The sequence below is a fragment of the Eptatretus burgeri genome, chromosome 14 (genome assembly GCF_056783735.1).
Source record: "Eptatretus burgeri isolate ZD-2024b chromosome 14, Ebu_testis_v1, whole genome shotgun sequence".
NCBI lineage: Eukaryota > Metazoa > Chordata > Myxini > Myxiniformes > Myxinidae > Eptatretus > Eptatretus burgeri.
The window spans coordinates 65507680-65526218 of record NC_140974.1 but is presented as its reverse complement, the minus strand read 5'-3'; the positions used below and the strand labels follow the sequence as shown (position 1 = coordinate 65526218).

The 18539-nt window shown below is 44.9% G+C and overlaps 1 protein-coding gene and 2 non-coding genes across 3 annotated transcripts; all 3 read right to left on the bottom strand.

The window, feature by feature from the left end:
• Positions 1–1075: 1075 nt before the first annotated feature.
• On the bottom strand, positions 1076–5376 carry LOC147013463 (uncharacterized). The gene is made up of 2 exons (XM_085855293.1): positions 3031–5376; positions 1076–2655 (listed from the first exon to the last, which is right to left on the bottom strand). Exons 1-2 carry the CDS (start codon positions 4024–4026, stop codon positions 2005–2007), a joined length of 1647 nt encoding a protein of 548 aa, XP_085711419.1. The 5' UTR covers positions 4027–5376; the 3' UTR covers positions 1076–2004.
• Positions 5377–7473: 2097 nt separating this feature from the next.
• Positions 7474–7667, bottom strand: LOC147013462 (U2 spliceosomal RNA). Its single transcript, XR_015051434.1, has one exon. It is a non-coding gene; the product is annotated as a U2 spliceosomal RNA (small nuclear RNA).
• A 3519-nt stretch (positions 7668–11186) lies between these two features.
• Positions 11187–11380, bottom strand: LOC147013461 (U2 spliceosomal RNA). Its single transcript, XR_015051442.1, has one exon. It is a non-coding gene; the product is annotated as a U2 spliceosomal RNA (small nuclear RNA).
• Between the last annotated feature and the right edge of the window lie 7159 nt (positions 11381–18539).

The window sequence follows — 18539 nt, the reverse complement described above, 5'->3', positions numbered from 1 at the left end:
GTGATTAGTTGCACGTGTATACCTTACTGCTTATGTACTCCTTGCTGCGCCTGTGTCCCCTGATGTGCCCGTAGAAGCGGCTTCAATCAAATGGAATAAAGCCGACACTCTGAAGGTTCTTCTCTCGTCTTCATTTCACCTCGATTTGGAAACACCATCGACTCTCACGGACGAATTAAAGTATATAATCAAAATATTATATCGGATTTTAAAATCGGATCTGGTGAACAAAAATCAGTCAAAATCTGGAGTGAAATCGAAAATTTTTAACAAATTAGCGATTTATATAACTTAGTGTATTTATTCAAGCAAAGAAATAAACTTAATTATTTCTACTCTTTAGACGATTATATTGAGTGAAGCAAAGATTATGGAATGTGCAGAAAATGTAACTTCACTGAGTGAAACCTCGTGTTTAATAACCTGTTTTTATAATCCATGACGGCACAGTCCACACGGGTCGTTTATTTGTTTTCCGGAAATTACATTCGTGGTTTTCCGTTTCCGTTTTGGAGATTTTCTTTCATCACAAAATATCGATATAAATACTGTATACTTATTATATCAACATAAATATACTATTATATCAATAGTCTTGGTTGCTTCAAGCGAAGAGGAACTTTTTGTTGCTGCAAGTGAAGAGGTGTGGAGACAACACACGTGGAAGTGGTGGAAATAGGAACAAATAACTCTTAGTGGGGCGTGTGGTTATTGTGGGGATTGTGGGACGTGTGGGGATTGTGGTGCGTGTGGGGATTGTGGGGATTGTGGTGCGTGTGGGGATTGTGGGGAGTGTGGTGCGTGTGGGGATTGTGGTGCGTGTGGGGAGTGTGGTGCGTGTGGGGAGTGTGGTGCGTGTGGGGATTGTGGGGCGTGTAGGGATTGTGGGGAGTGTGGGGATTGTGGGGCGTGTAGGGATTGTGGGGAGTGTAGTAATTGTGGGGCGTGTAGGGATTGTGGGGAGTGTGGTGCGTGTGGGGCGTGTAGGGATTGTGGGGAGTGTGGTGCGTGTGGTGCGTGTGGGGCGTGTGGGGCGTGTGGGGACTGTGGGGCGTGTAGGGACTGTGGGGATTGTGGGGCGTGTGGGGATTGTGGGGATTGTGTGGCGTGTGGGGATTGTGGGGCGTGTGCGTGTCTGTTCTTAGTTACATGTGTGCGGTGCGTGGGTTTCGTGCGTTCGCGGTCTGAACTCGAACCTGGGCCCGTGGTGTGTGGCGCTGTGGAGGAGGTAATGCTGCGGCATGGTGTGGGGAAATCCGTGCAGTTAGTCAGGGAATATTGCAAAAATCTGGGAACAAATTCCTTACCAAGAAATTTCTTCACCAATGTGTTTGTGAGGGCGTCCACTAACACATTTGAAAAAGTTTAAATTCAACTCCCCTCGGGGAACCCGTGACAGGGGTCAACAGGGGTCACTGACCTTTTTTAAGATAAAATTTTCTTGTATTTCCATTCTGGGTCACAGTATCCGACAGGAAGCATCGAAATTATTCAAAGTAGGCTCATTTAAAGCTAAGAACATATCTGACATGGTGATACCTAAAACAAATCAATATGTTAAAAAGTTTGCACAATTTTGAGCAAAAAAATATAATTTTTTGGGTAAATATTAACTTTTCTGGTCTACAATTCCTCTTCAAGGTAGATTCCCCTTCGTTTCGTTTTTCTGAAAGTTTCCAGCAGACTGCCCAAGATATGCAGCATTCATGTATTAAAAGTAAAACATTCTGGTATTTATAAAATTGAAATTATGAAAGGTCACTGACCTTTACTGTTTTCCCTTATTGTAACATAAATTGTAATAACCGTTACTGGGAATCCGGAATCGGTTTACCGTCGGTTCGTCCGCTTTTGTGTAAGGGTTTAAATCGATACTGCTCCACAATGTCAAATACCTCAGGAGTCGATGTCTGAGTCTTCTCCAGACTCTACATCATCAGGGATACAGTTCATACATGTAATGCCTTTACAACTTCCGCATGCTGAGATACACTTGACACCATTCTACTTGCAGTTGCACTGCCGGTTGCTGCAATCTCCAGCACAATTGCAAGTCGTGAACCGGAGCAGCTCCTCAGGAGCCATGGGGTCTACTGTTGGATCTGGCTCGTAACCACGAACCCCTACCATCCATCCATAGTCACTGGGGTCCAAAGACATGCTCTGCAGCAGCATCCAGTCCCGGGTTTGGAGATAGGCACGGAGAGAATGCTGTGCAGCTGCACCCTCTGTTGGAGGCAGAGTCTCTGGTTTGATCAGCCCGGCCGCCACCTTCCGCGAGAACATGTTGTATCGAATTGCACCCAACGTAGTACCTGGTTCATGGTAAATGTGCTGGAAAATCGCAATACCGGCCCTGATCACCACGTCCTTAGTAGCCCGTACGTCAAGGAAGATGTCCGTATGTTCATCAATGTCCCCTGCACACAACCTGTCAAATAGAGTCGTTTTCCCGTGGCCCCCGATTGCAGAAACCGGATCACAACTGGTGAAGGCATGAGTAAAGAGCAGGTACCGCCTCTGTCTTTCAGAGAGAGCTTCTCGGATCCTCCTGACATCGTAAGAGCCCTTCGATTTGGTTAAGAAGAGTGGATGGTTGGTGCTTGAGCTATGGTGTACCAGCATTATCAGCACGTCCGCGTCTTCCGCCCGCACCTGAAAATAGAATAAGATATGAGCAAAGCATCTTGAATTTTGCAAACACGGTGAACTTAACAATTGAAAAGTTATTTAACTATGCTACTCTTCTTTTCTGAGGATAAATGCACTTTCATAACAATGTGGCACATCAAAATACAAGTGACGTTACAAAAATGACGATCATGTGTTTACTGATGCCCAGTGCAGCACAACATTTGGATTTGTCAAATTAAAAAAAAATAACATTGCCTCTTCTTTTTTATTTAACTCAGTTAATTAGTTTTATATGTGCCAATGTCAAGGTTTTTTTGTTTTGTTTTATCAACACAGAAACAAATCAAAAGGAATGTAGTTAATGTAAGTAAAATACCTACACAAAATTTTACTGACCTCAACAGAGTCATCTGTAGCAGCAGCCAGTGCTGCTCTCACAATTGAAGTGTCATCATCATTGTCACACTGCTCCACGGTGATCTGACATTTCCGGAATGTTGAAGAGAGGAGATGGATGAGCTCACTCTTGTTATGAGTGTTCTCCATGAACTTTGCCTTTGGTGTCAAATATATCATATCCGGTCGAATCTGTAGATCAGAGCAGGAGTTCTTGGTACGCCGGATGTGGTCGTGATCTTTTGGCGAGCTGTTATTGCCATCGGAGATCACAGTGATCTTCTGAGACCGACGGCCGAGACACTGCACATAGCTCAGGTAACTGTCAGCAATCTCCTTCCAAGTCTGACCTTGTTCCCACATTACCATGTAGAGAAGCCATCCGCCATCAACCACCAGACTGGAGCAGGCTTGGTCAGTGAGGTCAAGGGGATCGGTGAACTCCTTCAGGCTAGTCTTGGAAAAGCCTGCCTTGTTCATTTTCTGATCTTTGTTGCTGAACAAGGACAAGGGGAAGGGAGTCAGCTCATACTTTAAGCTTGTCTCGACTGTCATATGCCGTTGGGCGAAAATTATCAGTCGGTTGAACAACTTGAGCGAGTTTAAGTGAATCTTATTCTCATTGACCTTGGGAATCTTTCTGAGCGATGACAGGGCCTGTACCTTGAACTTCACCTGCATGGTCAATGTCACCGACTTTCCGTCCAGCTTTATCTGCATCTCCCTCCCTACTTCCGCCGCTCTCTCAGCATTGACTGTGTCATCTGCAGTGCTCGTGAATCCTGTTGAGAAGGATACAAGCAAATGCTTGTCTCGATCGTGGTCGAAGGGATTGTTCTCCTCCAACCACTTGAGGGCAAGTCCAACCGCTTCTGCATACGCCAACAGAGTCGGGTAGCCTTTAGGAGTTGCCTGTGCGAGCTTCTGAGCTGGCGTCTCCGGGCCTTCACAGATGAAGCAATTGAGCGGAGGTGCATGAATAATGTCTACGTCCATACTGCCCTACAAAGGAAAAACCGAGGGTTAAAAAATTAGGGTAACAAAAGAAAAATACCTGTAACGGTTATTACAATTTATGTGACAACAAGGGAAAACAGTAAAGGTCAGTGACCTTTCATAATTTCAATTTTATAAATACCAGAATGTTTTACTTTTAATACATTAAGGCTGCATATCTTGGGCAGTCTGCTGGAAACTTTCATAAAAACGAAACGAAGGGGTATCTACCTAGAAGACGAATTGTAGACCAGAAAAGTTAATTTTTACCCCAAAAATTATGTTTTTTTTGCTCAAAATTGTGTAAACTTTTTAACATATTGATTTGTTTTAGGTATCACCATGTCAGATATGTTCTTAGCTTTAAAATGAGCCTACTTTGAATAATTTAGATGCTTCCTGTCAGATACTGTGACCCAGAATGTAAATATAAGAAAAAATTGATCTTAAAAAAGGTCATTGACCCCTGTTGACCCCTGTCACGGGTTCCCCGAGGGGAGTTGAATTTAAACTTTTTGTAATGTGTTAGTGGACGCCCTCACAAACACATTGGTGAAGAAATTTCTTGGTAAGGAATTTGTTCCCAGATTTGCCAGATTTTTGATAATATTCCCTGACAAAGTGTGGGTGTGGGGAATCCGTGCAGTGTGGGGAAATCCGTGCAGTGTGTGTGTGGGGAAATCCGTGCAGTGTGGGTGTGGGGAAATCCGTGCAGTGTGGGTGTGAGGGAATCCAAGCAGTGTGGGTGTGGGGAAATCCGTGCAGTGTGGGGAAATCCGTGCAGTGTGGGTGTGGGGGAATCCGTGCAGTGTGGGTGTGGGGGAATCCGTGCAGTGTGGGTGTGGGGGAATCCGTGCAGTGTGGGTGTGGGGGAATCCGTGCAGTGTGGGTGTGGGGGAATCCGTGCAGTGTGGGTGTGGGGAAATCCGTGCAGTGTGGGTGTGTGGAAATCCGTGCAGTGTGGGTGTGGGGAAATCCGTGCAGTGTGGGTGTGTGGAAATCCGTGCAGTGTGGGTGTGCAGGAATCCGTGCAGTGTGGGTGTGGGGAAATCCATGCAGGTGTGCGAGTGAAAGGTTGAGTAAATTGCTGGTGTGCGTGCACATTTAGCATGGACCACGAGGAGGCTGGAGGAATGCGTGGGGGGGGGGGGGGGGACTGCAACGCGTTAAGCCGTTACCAAATAGACAACATTGGTTTTGATTTTTAAATGCCACCGCCCGGTTTTATAACGAACAAGGCAGTTGGAAAGAAAACGCTGTTTGGGCGAGTTTTATCACCTTGGTATGCTGCCTTCCCACTTCCTCCCCTCAAACTGCTTTTGCATTTCCTTCCCTCATACTGCCTTCCCATCCCCCCCTCATGTTTCCTCCCCACCCCCTCATGTTTACTCCCCCCCCCATGATGCCTCCCCCTTCCCCATGCACCTCGCTCTACCCTCCTCCCAACCCCCCTCCTCCACCACACAAATCGCTGGAGGGCGAGGAGAGGAAAGATTATCATAGAATGTGCTAATTGGCCAAATTAAATATTTTTTATTTTTTATTTCTTTTTTTTTAGGAGTCAAACTGCTGCTCGGATCCTTTCAGTTTTATAAAGCAATGAATCGCCAGGTCACGGCAGCATAGCCGAGAAGGATGCATGCTCACTCGAAGCTGTGTCGCCTGGGTTTGAATCCCAACTCGGCGATAAACTGTCATCACAGGCAGGGTGATTCATCAATGTGTGTGTCATCCCTCGGATGTACGTTCAGCTGGACGTCACATCTGCTGGAATCCCCCCCCCTCCTCTCCCTCCCTTCACTCCGCACATCCTCTCTTTCTCTCTTTCCCGTCAGTGAAGCGACTTGTTGTATTCATTCGTAAATAAGAAAATAATCATTAGTTCGAGCCCATGTTCATGGTGGAGCTCTGGGGCATATCACGTCGAGTCGACAAGCAATCCTGGAAGGTTTGCTACTCCGATGCAAAGGATGCTCCACGGAATGAGGCAGCAATTTGTTGAGGGTGATGGAGATAACTCACCCCCTCCTCATGAAAGACTCCCAAGGATCTTTAATGTCGACCAATGACCAGTCCTGGCAGACAGGTCCTCCCTCTTCACCCCCTTCCGATGAACGGTGCACACATTGATGCCTCGCCCTTCATGTGAAGCACCAGAATGGCAGTTTGTATCTGGGTCATCATTCAAACGCAGGCTCGACGGCTGGGAGACCAGTGTGTATACCTCTTGGCTCTCCTGCCAGTCCATGAGCAACACATTCAGCAGACAGAGCATCCTCAGAATTTAACTCCTTAATGACAATGGTGAGTTAATAGATAAATCTCAGTGTAAACGTGTATGAACAATCCGCTTGAAAACTCCAATTCGAGCTTATTGTCCCACACGAGCTTTCTCCTGAAATATCACAATCATTTGTTCACCTTCTCTTTACCAATCAATTCTTGGCAGTTCCTCATGTCCTTTAAAATTGCCACCTTCACACGCCATGACAGTGGGAAGGACCAAAATGTCAGTCAAGGGAAGCAACGAGTTTGTACAAGGAGTTGAAAGTATTCAAACATGTGTTGTGGTTGTAATGAAAAGCTCTGATCAGTCACTTCACCTCCAACTTTTGAACACCGAATTTAAATTCCAGAGAGAAAACACAATTTCCTAAAAGTAGAAATTGCAATTTGTCACAAAATACCACCCCCCCCCCCGAGATCCCACCCCTCCCCCCAACATTTAAAGCCAACCTCCTCTCATGTTTGATCTCAATTAAGGGTCACATGGGAAAATTAAAGGTCCAGAGAGAGAGAGAGAGAGGGAGAGAAAAGACAGATATCCTTCACTCTGGACTGCCTGGTATTGGATTAGTGGTTAGGGTGGCTGGCTTGGGGTCTTTGAGGTCCTGAGTTGGAGCCCTGTTTGCCATTGAATTAACCCCAAATGAGGTTGACTCAGCATGTCATCCTTCTGGGGTCGCTGAAATGAGTACCAGTGCACTGGAAGGGGGACACAGCTGTGGCCCCGAACCAATGATGCAGACTGCAGACTTATTCGGTTACTTTATTGTGGTCATCGTCGAGGCTCATGGAACACCGAGTGCACTGAAAGGAACAGGACGTCATGGACAAAAACAGGACACGATACGCACAAAAAGCAGGTGTGGGATGGACAAGATGGAAACTGGAAAATTGGAAGGAGGAGAGATTTGGCAGGTGATGTGAAGAAGAGTATGTGGGATCGTGGTTTAGGATTGAGGACGATCTGAGATGGTGGTGAAAGTGTAGGGTGTGGGGAAAGATTTGAGAGGATGTGAGGGGGAAGTATTCAGAAGGTGGGGTGAAGAGGGAGACAGGGGAAGATAATTAATTGAAAATGGGGTCAGGATGGTTGCTTTTCCTGATAAAGCTTTTTGATTCAATTTTAAACAAAACCTGTTCGTTCTTTTCTTTGTTTATAATAAGAGGTGCACTGATCCTGGAGATAATGCAATACCAGGACAATGCGTGGAACAGACAGAGCAAGCTCGTAATCTGACTCCTCCAAACAAAAATATGTTTAATAGATAAGTCCCACGATGTGAGACATATTGGTTATTAAACCAATAAGAACAGATACTACACTTGATCTTAGCCTTGAGAGGCCGAGAAGCGATAACTTCAAGCAATCCCGAAAATGAGGGTCAATGAGAACACCCTGCGTGGCTTCAGTGGGGAGTTTAAATAAAAAATATTGTTTTTTAACCCGGAAACGTCATTTTTACAAAATAATTAGTTGTTATAGAGAACGCATTGTGAGTTATCTATCTATAATTCCAGCAATCTCTGTGTGTGTCTGTGTGACCGCTGTTTCTCGACAACCACTGGTCCAATCTAATTTAAACTTGCCAGGTGTATTGGTGGGGACCTGAGCATGTGCCTTTTCAAGATTTGATATTAAATGGACAAGTGGTTCCCATGTTATTGCCATTTATTTACCAAACCAATGACAAGACACGTTGCTGCGTAGGCGTGGCCGATGGGGAAGAGATCCCAAGAAGAAAAGAAGAGGAAGAAACAGAGGACGGAGTTGAACGGTCGGTTTTGAAGCGTCCTCGGGCTTCGAGGTGAGAAGGAAAGGAAAATGTGGAAAAGAACTGAGAGGACCTGGCTGCGGTGTGAGTCTGGAGTCGGCTTCGAGAGGAGGTGATCGACGCGTTCAACCTGCGTCTAACGACGGAGCCTCCGACTGTCCCGACTCACCTCACGGCTCGACGACGTTTTGGAATCCCATGGACCCAGTCTGCTGGAGCCCGGCACCCCGATTTGGCCTTGACTGGTGAACAGGCCAGGCCTGGACTTGTATGCTGGACCTTGAGAGAAATCAGCTGAAACCCATCATCGATCTGACGGTCTGTTGCAGTCGACCTCATGGGGTTTGAACGTGCCGAGGCTGCGTGCGCGGGCGCTGCCGGGAGCAAGAGTACGAAGCCTCCATTTCCTCTCGTCCATGAAACATCCCCAAGTACTCTGTCTTGCATGCATGCTGTCTGTCTGTCTGTCTTTGTCTGCACGTGTTGTATAAGGCATATCTTAGAAGGGACCCCCTCAAAACCCGTAATCCGTAGTTCCCTTGTTAAGATCGGGTTATAGATTAATTAAAACATTGTCGTGAATGTTTTGCTTGTGCTGTGTTCCCCAATGTTCCCCAATAAATCTGGTTGACTCGTATGAAGTTGCCTCTATGGATTAATTCGTGTCGCATCGAGGAGCGATCCGTTCAGTTGATATATAAAACCAAAATGGTTACAGACTGGCAGAAAACGCTCCGCATTTGACAAAACCAGTCTGTAACCGGGGTCTATTTTCCCAACTGGTAAGGTCCAGGATTACGTTGGTATCGCGATTGAAGACGCGTGACCCGAGACCTGTGCCGAGCTGGCCGGCGTTATAAACCCCGGAGACGGCGGTGGTGAGGGTGGCGCCAAGAGTCGGGTGAGAATCCCACCACCCCGGATCCGTAACAATATTAATCGGACAAGTGGTTCCCAAGTTACGGCCATTTATTTACCAACCAATGACAGGACCCGTTGCTGCGTAGGCATGGCCAATAGGGGAAGAGAACCTCAGCCGCATTCCCCATTACGGGTTACAACGTACGGACTTCCGGATAATGATGACCGTGTATTCTCATAATTTCTCGATTTCTTATGTGCATTTATAGATAAATACAATGCCCCAAGTTATGATCGTTTTCATATTAGATGGTGTATAAATTTCGGTAACATCAGAGTGAATCGGTATGCTCCTAACCGGGAAGTAAATTTTAAACACGCGATAACTTACGATTGAAAATAAGCAAGTAGGAGACAAAAATTTAATTGACTTCCTGTATTCTAATAATTTATCGATTTCCTATGCGCATTTATAGATAAACACAATGCCCCAATCCAGTCGTTGTTTACGAGAGCGAAGGAACGGCGACTGGCCGATGATGACGTCACGGGCCGTGCCGGTTACATGGCAGTGAATGTCATGGCAAGCAAAGACGGGGAGGTAAACTTGATTTTAATTAACTCTGTGTGTGGCAGTGTGGTTGACGCGAGAACGCGAGAGCGAAGTCACGGCCTTTGTGGTTGTTGTTTCTGGCTCGCGGTTTGAAAGTTTTTTTTTTTTTGCACGTACAGCCACGCACGTACGGGCACGCGAGAGCGAAGGAATGGCCTGTGTGTTTGTTGTTTCTGGCACGCGGTTTGAAAGTTTTTTTGGTTGTTTGTGTGCAAGTGCAGGCCCGCACCTACGGGCATGCACTAGTCTATCTATAATTCCAGCAATGTGTGTGTGTGTGTGTGTGTGTGTGTGTGTGTGTGTGTGTGTGTGTGTGTGTGTGTGTGTGTGTGTGTGTGTGTGTGTGTGTGTGTGTGTGTGTGTGTGTGTGTGTCTGTGACCAGTGTGACCATTCCTTGGCTTTTTTCACAAGATCTTGGCTATTCGTTGTTCACCTTGGCGTCTTGGTTTTGGATAGGTTTTCTTGGCGTATCGGTTTTCTATTATCATCGCTTTTCCGAAACCTTGTGAATTCTTGGCTTTTTTCATTGGCTCACCTTGGCATGTATGAAAATGAGGAGTGGTTACACTGTCTGTGACCGCTGTTTCTCGACAACCACTGGACCGATCTCATTGAAACTTGCCAGCTATATTGTTGGGGACCTGAGTATGTGCTTTTTCAAGGTTTGATATTTATCGGACAAGTGGTTCTCAAGTTATGGCCATTTATTTACCAAACCAATGACAGGACACGGTGCTGCGTAGGCGTGGCCGTTGGAGAAGAGATCCCCAGCCGCGTTCCCCATGACAGGTTACAGCGTACGGACTTCCGGATAGTGATGACACTGTATTATAATAATTTATCGATTTCTTATGCACATTTATAGATAAACACAATGCCCCAATCCAGTCGTCGTTTAAGAGAGCGGAGGAATGGCCTGTGTAGTTGTTTGAAAAAAAAAATTATTGCACGTCTGGCCACGCGAGAGCGATGGAACAGCCTATGTGGTTGTTGTTTCTGGCATGTGGTTTGAAAGTTGTTTTTTTTGCACGTACGGCCACGCATGTACGAGCGTACAAGAGCAAAGGAACGACCTGTGTGGTTGTTGCTTCTGGTTCGCGGTTTGAAAGTTTTTTTTTTTCACCCATGGCCACGCACGTACGGGCACGCGAGAGCGAAGGAACGGCCTGTGTGGTTGTTGTTTCTGGCTCGCGGTTTGAAAGATTTATTTTTTTTTGCACGCACGGCCACGCACGTACTAGTATTATGAAGTTTGCATATTAAGTTTTATCCTTTTACTTTTGGGGCTATTTCCATTTCAAAGCTTCATGAGTTATAAGAGGGATAAGCTAATGCAGGAAATGACGTTTCGGATAAATACAGGAAACGAACTTGTGATGAAAATTAGAACAATTGGTAAAACAATATGATTAAATGAAATACTGGATTAGGCAATGAGGGCAGGAATTTGCAATTGGCTCAGGGTGCTGGCGAAAGCTCGCTTATTCTTAGCGAAGGACACCATGGGATCTGAAACGTCCACTGAAACATGAAAAATTGAGAATGAGGTCAGGATGGTTGTTTTTCCTGATAAAGCTTTTTGATTCAATTTTAAACAAAACCTGTTCGTTCTTTTCTTTGTTTCTATAACAGGTGCACTGATCCTGGAGATAATGCAATACCAGGACAATGCGTGGAACAGACAGAGCAAGCTCGTAATCTGACACCTCCAAACAAAAATATGTTTAATAGATAAGTCCCACGATGTGAGACATATTGGTTATTAAACCAATAAGAACAGATACTACACTTGATCTTAGCCTTGAGAGGCCGAGAAGCGATAACATCAAAAAATCCCGAAAATGAGGGTCAATGAGAACACCCCGCGTCGCTTCAGTAGAGAAAATAATTAATTTTTTTAACATAATCTCGCTTTGGAAAACATTCTCCATTATAATTATTCTGTTGTGCAATTGATTAAATTGTGGATTATATGGTAAATGTGCATAGTATTAACTTTTGACCTGGGTCCAATACAAAATTCGTTTTGTGTCTCCATTGGAGACGGAAACCTGGAAGGGAGCAAACCTCAAAATGACGTCATAATTTTGCTCAATACCAGAAATAAGGTTTGCCAGATTGAATTGATGGAAAATCATCTTTCAACTCTTTCGATGTCTCTGAGTGAACAAAATTAATTTTTTGAGTAAGCAGGGAACTAATTAAATAAATATACCTCGCCTTTTGGCTCATCTGGAACGGAGTTCTGGGGACCTTGTGGGATGGTGCGTTGTGTGTGCGTCCGTCCGTCCGTAAACACTTGCAACTTCTCTGAATCTATACATACGATTTCGATGAAACTTGACCACAACCTGAATCACCCGTGATATACCAAAATTGGTTCATGCGATTTAAAAACATATTAAATATGGTATAAAATATAAAACCAATCACGGCCACAATATTGGTTTATTGGTACATTTTGCTGATTCTGTCCCATGTTGACTTCTTCCTCAGTATCATTATTATACCAGATGAGTGCCCAGGGGTAATGCCTCGATATATCTTTTTAATTTAAGGTTATGTTTCAGAATTGTCATGTTTTCCTGTTTTTTTTTATTTTGACGCATTGAAAATTTAAAACGTCAGCATGACCGTTTCTCAGTGCCTGGTGTTGGCTCAGTGGTTAGGGTGGCGGCTTGGGATCCGAGGGTCCTGAGTTCAAGTCCCCTCGGCTGCTGAATTAATACACCAGGGGGTTGACTCAGCCTGTCATCCTTCTGAGGTCGGCGAAATGAGTACCAGTTCCACTGTGTGTACTGGGAGAGGAGCACTACATCAGCAACACAGTCGCGCTTCAAGAAATGATAGCTACCCCGGCAGCTAAGCTGACAAAGGACCACCACACACACACACACACACACACACACACACACACACACACACACACACACACACACACACACACACACACACACACACACACACACTGCTGCCCTTCCTTCCATCTCTTTTGTCCAAGGTGGTATCTGCAGGCCTTGTGAATGTGGTGGCTGGACGGCGGAGGCTTGGATCACGTAGAAGCACATTGGTTCATTCATCTCAGGCCTCGGACACATCCTTAAAATGCAGTGGAGATGAGGACGGAGAGGAGAATCAGAATCAGGGCGATGACAGTGAGCTTGTTCAAGACCAACGCTCTGTTCAGCTGCTGGACATTCGCGGGAGCACCTGTTAGAGGTCACCAAAGTCCAGTTTAGTGATTTATCAGGACCTGTGGGTGCGAACATCGTTTTGAATTAAATATTACATATATTTCTATTTTCCAGTCTTTATGTAGTCACCTTCTCCATTAATCTTACTTCCAGGTACCCTCTCCAATCTCCATTGATCTTGTCACCAGCACGAGTGGAAATCTCCAGGATAAAGAATAAAATAATTGATTTGCAATGATTCCTGTAATATTGTCGGATTTAACTTTTGCATAGAATGAAACAAGATTTCTCCCTTCTGTGGATCTGTTTTCCAGTGGACCCCACTCTTCTCTCCAGGGCTTCAAGCAGGTGGTGCACTACCATCCCCCCAATCCCTACCCATGATCTAGAATACCCACCATTGTCCCTGCCTAACCCAATCCTCTTATTTGCCAGTTGTGTGTCTCTCTCTCTCTCTCTCTCTCTCTCTCTCTCTCTCTCTCTCTCTCTCTCTCTCTCTCTCTCTCTCTCTCTCTCTCTCTCTCTCTCTCTCTCTCTCTCTCTCTCTCTCTCTCTCTCTCTCTCTCTCTCTCTCTCTCTCTCTCTCTCTCTCTCTCTCTCTCTATCTCTATCTCTATCTCTATCTCTATCTCTATCTCTATCTCTATCTCTATCTCTATCTCTATCTCTATCTCTATCTCTATCTCTATCTCTATCTCTATCTCTATCTCTATCTCTATCTCTATCTCTATCTCTATCTCTATCTCTATCTCTATCTCTATCTCTATCTCTATCTCTATCTCTATCTCTATCTCTATCTCTATCTCTATCTCTATCTCTATCTCTATCTCTATCTCTATCTCTATCTCTATCTCTATCTCTATCTCTATCTCTATCTCTATCTCTATCTCTATCTCTCTCTCTCTCTCGTCCTCTCTCTCTCTCTCTCTCTCTCTCTCTCTCTCTCTCTCTCTCTCTCTCTCTCTCTCTCTCTCTCTCTCTCTCTCTCTCTCTCTCTCTGTGTCTCTGTGTCTCTGTGTCTCTCTCTCTCTCTCTCTCTCTCTCTCTCTCTCTCTCTCTCTCTCTCTCTCTCTCTCTCTCTCTCTCTCTCTCTCTCTCTCTCTCTCTCTCTCTGTCTCCTCTTTTCCTATTCGTTCATTCCCTTACTTACTGCATCATAGCATTGACTCACCGCCCCATGTCAGTTTATACCCTCCATTCACTCTTCCTTGAGCCTCGATCCTGGAATTAAAATAAGAAAACTTCATACGTTCATGTGATTTGTTCACGTAAACAATTGCATCATTTGGAATGTACTTTGACTAATTAGATACCTGTCGTTTTGAAGAGTGAGTTTTTAATCTGCATGTTTTGAGCTTTCCAAGATAATTTTATTGTTAAAATAAATTGTCAGGTCAGGCCAGATCACATCTGTGAGTTGCTGCAGGTACCATGTAAACCTGTACTGATCTGTTTCATGGTCGGGTTGTCAGCGACTAAACCATCTCCCCCACCAGGTTTCCGATTTCCTGGTGAGGAGGGTGTTTGGATATGGCCACCCATCAGGGTTAAAAACAAAACCTGTCAAAGGGTGGAGGCTCATCAAACATGTGGACCTTGTATTTCATGCCTGTAAAATCTCACACTCTCACGATCTCTCTCCGAAAGTACAATCTGGCAACCCCCTCCCCTCCCCCCATCTACTTTCTCAACAATCCTCTTGAGAAAGTTCAGTCATTGAAACTCCTGGGTGTCACCATCAGCCATAATGTTCTTGAGTAAACCACATTTCAAAGTTGGCCTCCAAAGGCAGCAGTGGACAAGGCATCCTTCGTTGTGCAAAGCCCTTCCTTGGCACACCTTAACTCCTATACATGGATGCACCGACAAGGCCTTCATCCACAACTTGATAGAGCGCTGCCCTCCCCTCTGGGCTTGCTCCCCTGCCTTACATCTGGCTCAGGTTGACGCCATGGAAACCAAGGCCAGGTTTCTGCAGGGCACACACAGTCCACCATCAACCCCTTTCACTGAAACGACCCAAATACAGGATCGCTGCTCACCTCCACTCATTCTTTCCTCTTTTTTTCCAACCTGTGACACCAACTTCCATATGCTCTTCAATCCCATTCTTCCCTCCAGGTTTTCAAGACAGCTGTTCACCACCATCTCCTATCATCCCAATCCAAAACCATGATCTTTTCTACCCTCGATAATCCCTCCTGCCCAACCCCTCCTCCTTCCAAATTTCCAGTTTCCCTCCTTGGAGTTTCCCTCTGTATCCATTTTGTCCACCTCATGAAGCCTCTCCTGCCCCTCATTCATCCCCACACCCACTGGTTGTCCAAGTCTTCCTCTATCTTAGACCTAAACTCTGCTGTTGATGTTGCCCCCCCCCACCACCTCTCTCAGTCCTGTTGTGTCCTGATCCATTCAGTGTACCAATGTACCAAACTCAATCATATGAAAAAGGGGGCTGACAAAAGATGAAGAAATTGGTGATGAAATGGCAATGCAACAAGAATTGAAAAAAAAATAGAGGTTGGTGAGGGAGGGGAGAAAAACAATAACCTGGAAAGAAAGGGCTGGGTGTGGGATGAGTCATTGAGGGGTGGAGAGATCCTGGGTTTGAATGGGTGATGACTCGAGGAGGTGCTGAACAGCCATCCTGAAGCCTTGGAGGGAGGAATGAGACTTAAATTGTTTGGGCCATAGGGGCTGTCCTCTGCAGGGATTCCAGAATCATGGCCCAGGGGTTCCTCCAAACAGGCATCATGGTGCCCTCGGCCCCAAGGCAATGCCCCCTCTATGGAACATGTTGACCAATCCTTACTCGCTTACTCTTAGCAAAGGACACCATGGGATCTTTAACGTCCACTGAGTAATTCTGGCAGACCGCAATCCCATTTAACGTCCCATCCAAGGGACGGCACACACATTATCGAATCACGTTCTGCCTGTGAAACACCAGGATGGCAGTTTATAGCTGGGTCGGGATTCAAACCCAGGTGAGACGGCTTCGAGGTGCGTGTGCGTACCTCTCGTCTTGGCCATCATGCCAGCCCATATCATAATGTGTAATGAGTGTATTCCCCTTGTAAGTTTGACAAAAACAGGACTGACATCGTGTAAGTTGTCTGAACAAATCCAGCTGAATCTATATGCAGTATATCTCACCACCTTTTGCAGACATCTTCCTCAGGTGTCTCTTGAAGACCCGTTTTCCATCTGCCTTTCCTCCCCCAACCTTGTATTCCTTAACTCCCCTTCCCTTTAATTCTGCTCATCCCGACACTCACACCCCAGACAATCCACCCACTCCTCTCCTCATCCATACACCATTCCTCTTCCCAAGGGCAATGTCAAGGCTTGCCAAATGTGCCCACCGTAGTCACACTTTCAGGCCACTGTTTGGTTGAAACCTTGGACCTCTGAGTTATTGTTGCAAGATATAATCCTCGGTTGATTATGCTATTGTTCTTTTCACCATTGTAGAATCTCTGCACCATTTTAAGGTGACGTGTCCGACCTGCACATATATATTCCACCAGTCAAAAGTTTTAGAACACCCCCATTTTCAGTTTTTACTGAAATTTAAGCAGTTCAAGTCAAGTGAATAACCTGAAATGGTACAAAGCTAAGCGGTAAACTGTCAGAGGTTAAAAAAGTTTAGGTTACCAAGAGCTGAAAAATAATGTAAATTTCAGAGTTGTTAAAAAAAGGCCCTTTTCAGGGAACAAGTAATGGGTTAGCAACTGCAGCTGTTCTGCAGCAATGGAAGTAAATTATGGAAGTAAATGGAAGCCTTGGAAGTTGATGCAAACAATTCCTACCGGTGTCTCAACTTTTGTCGATTAGTTACAAACCCCCTGTCTGTATAAAAGCAGTGTTGGAACAGACTGTTTTGCTACACCCTCTGAAGCATTATTTGGACAATATTGCACTGCAGGAAGTAGTACATTGCCACCATAATGGTGAGAAAAAGACAATTAACAAAGGAAGACAGACAGACCATAATAACCCTTAAAAGTGTAGGTCTTTCCTTTCGAGAAATTGCAAAGTAAGCCAAGGTGTCAGTGAGTACAGTTTCCTGCACTATCAAAAGGCACTTGGAAACTGGAGGAAACTCTGACAGGAAGAGGTCTGGCAGACCCAAAGCCACAACATAATCAGAAGACAAGTTTCTGAGAGTAAACAGATTACGTGATAGGCGGCTTACAGGACAGCAGCTTAAAGCACAGGTTAACACTGGTCGAAGTAAGGAAGTCTCAGTTTCAACTGTGAAGAGAAGACTTCGAGCTGCAGGTTTGACAGGTCGAGTTGCAATAAGAAAGCCATTGCTAAGATGGCAAAATAAGAAAGAGTCTTGCCTGCGACATGAAGCACCACCAGTGGACTACTGAAAACTGGAAAAAGGTCTTATGGACCGATGAATCAAAATTTGAAATCTTCGGTTCATCACACAGGGTTTTTCTACGCCGTCGATTCGGTGAAAGGATGGTTCTTCAGTGTGTGACACCAACTGTCAAACATGGAGGAGGAAGCGTGATGATCTGGGGCTCTTTTGCTGAATCCAGAGTCGGCGACTTGCACAGAGTGACTGGCACCTTGAACCAAAAGGACGACCACAGCATTTTGCAGCGCCGTGCAATCAGTGCCAGATTAAGCCTCGGCTGGCCCTAAGGCACATTTTGAAATTTTAGAGAATGGCCTGAAAATTTTAAATTCGATCTCGGGCTCATGGAAATGGACCCCAGACAAAAGATGAACTGATTCAATCACAAAATATTTAATACAAAAAAAGACAAATATTTAATGTGAAAATAATTTTTGGCTGGCCCTAAGGAACATGCCTTGTCTGCCTCATGGTTAATCCAGCACTGCATGCAATACCCTCTGGTCTACGCATAGTTGGTCAGGGGTTCATCCTACAGCAAGATAACGACCCAAAACATACCTCCAGGCTGTGTCAGATCTACCATAGAAGAAAAGAACAAGGCGGTGGGCTTCAAATCATGGAATGGCCAGCACAGTCTCCAGACTTACACCCCATTGAGCTGGTTTGGGATGAACTGGACAGAAGGGTGAAAGCAAAACAACCTACAAGGGCAACACATTTGTGGGAACTTCTGCAACAGTGTTGGGAAGAACTTTCCGAACAATATTTGATTTCCATTGTCGAAAGAATGCCACGAGTATGTTCGGCTGTTATATCTGTAAAAAGTGGCGACTTTGATGAGTCAAAAATTTAGATTAATTTTGTTCAACAAAACGATTCCATGATTTCTTTTTTATCTGCAATTGTTTATTTGTTCTTTGCTTTAATTTCAGAGTACATTGAAATATCAAACTGCTTAAATTTCAGTAAAAACTGTAAAAACGGGGGTGTTTTAAAACCTTAGACCGGTAGAGTAGTCCAACAAGCTAATCTACTAACAGCAACTTGGGATGGGGACTAAAATCTAGGGTGTAAATGTGGTGCCACTTTCATCCCATAGTTGATTCCAAAAAAAATCTGCAGATACATCACAATTTAATTGGATGTGACAATGTGTTGTAATGTAATCACGTGAGTCATAATTTGTTCCTTTCTTGATCGAGCTCATTCATATCTCAGGTCCTCTCAATACTTTCCGAATCCTTGGTTTGTCTCATAAGATCTCCACAGCTCCACTCTTCCATTGTGTGACCCACCGCATCTCCATCTCTTTCTCTCTTTCTCTCTCTTTTTCTCTCTTTTTCTCTTTCTCTCTCTTTCTCTCTCTTTCTCTCTCTTTTTTTCTCTCTCTCTCTCTCTCTCTCTCTCT

Bases quoted from the DNA above. Each gene is read 5' to 3' on its own strand.
- LOC147013463 (XM_085855293.1), bottom strand. From the start codon at position 4,026: ATGGACGTAGACATTATTCATGCACCTCCGCTCAATTGCTTCATCTGT. The intron at 2,656-3,030 runs GTCAGTAAAATT...TTCTATTTTCAG, and splicing joins CTACAGATGACTCTGTTGAG to GTGCGGGCGGAAGACGCGGA.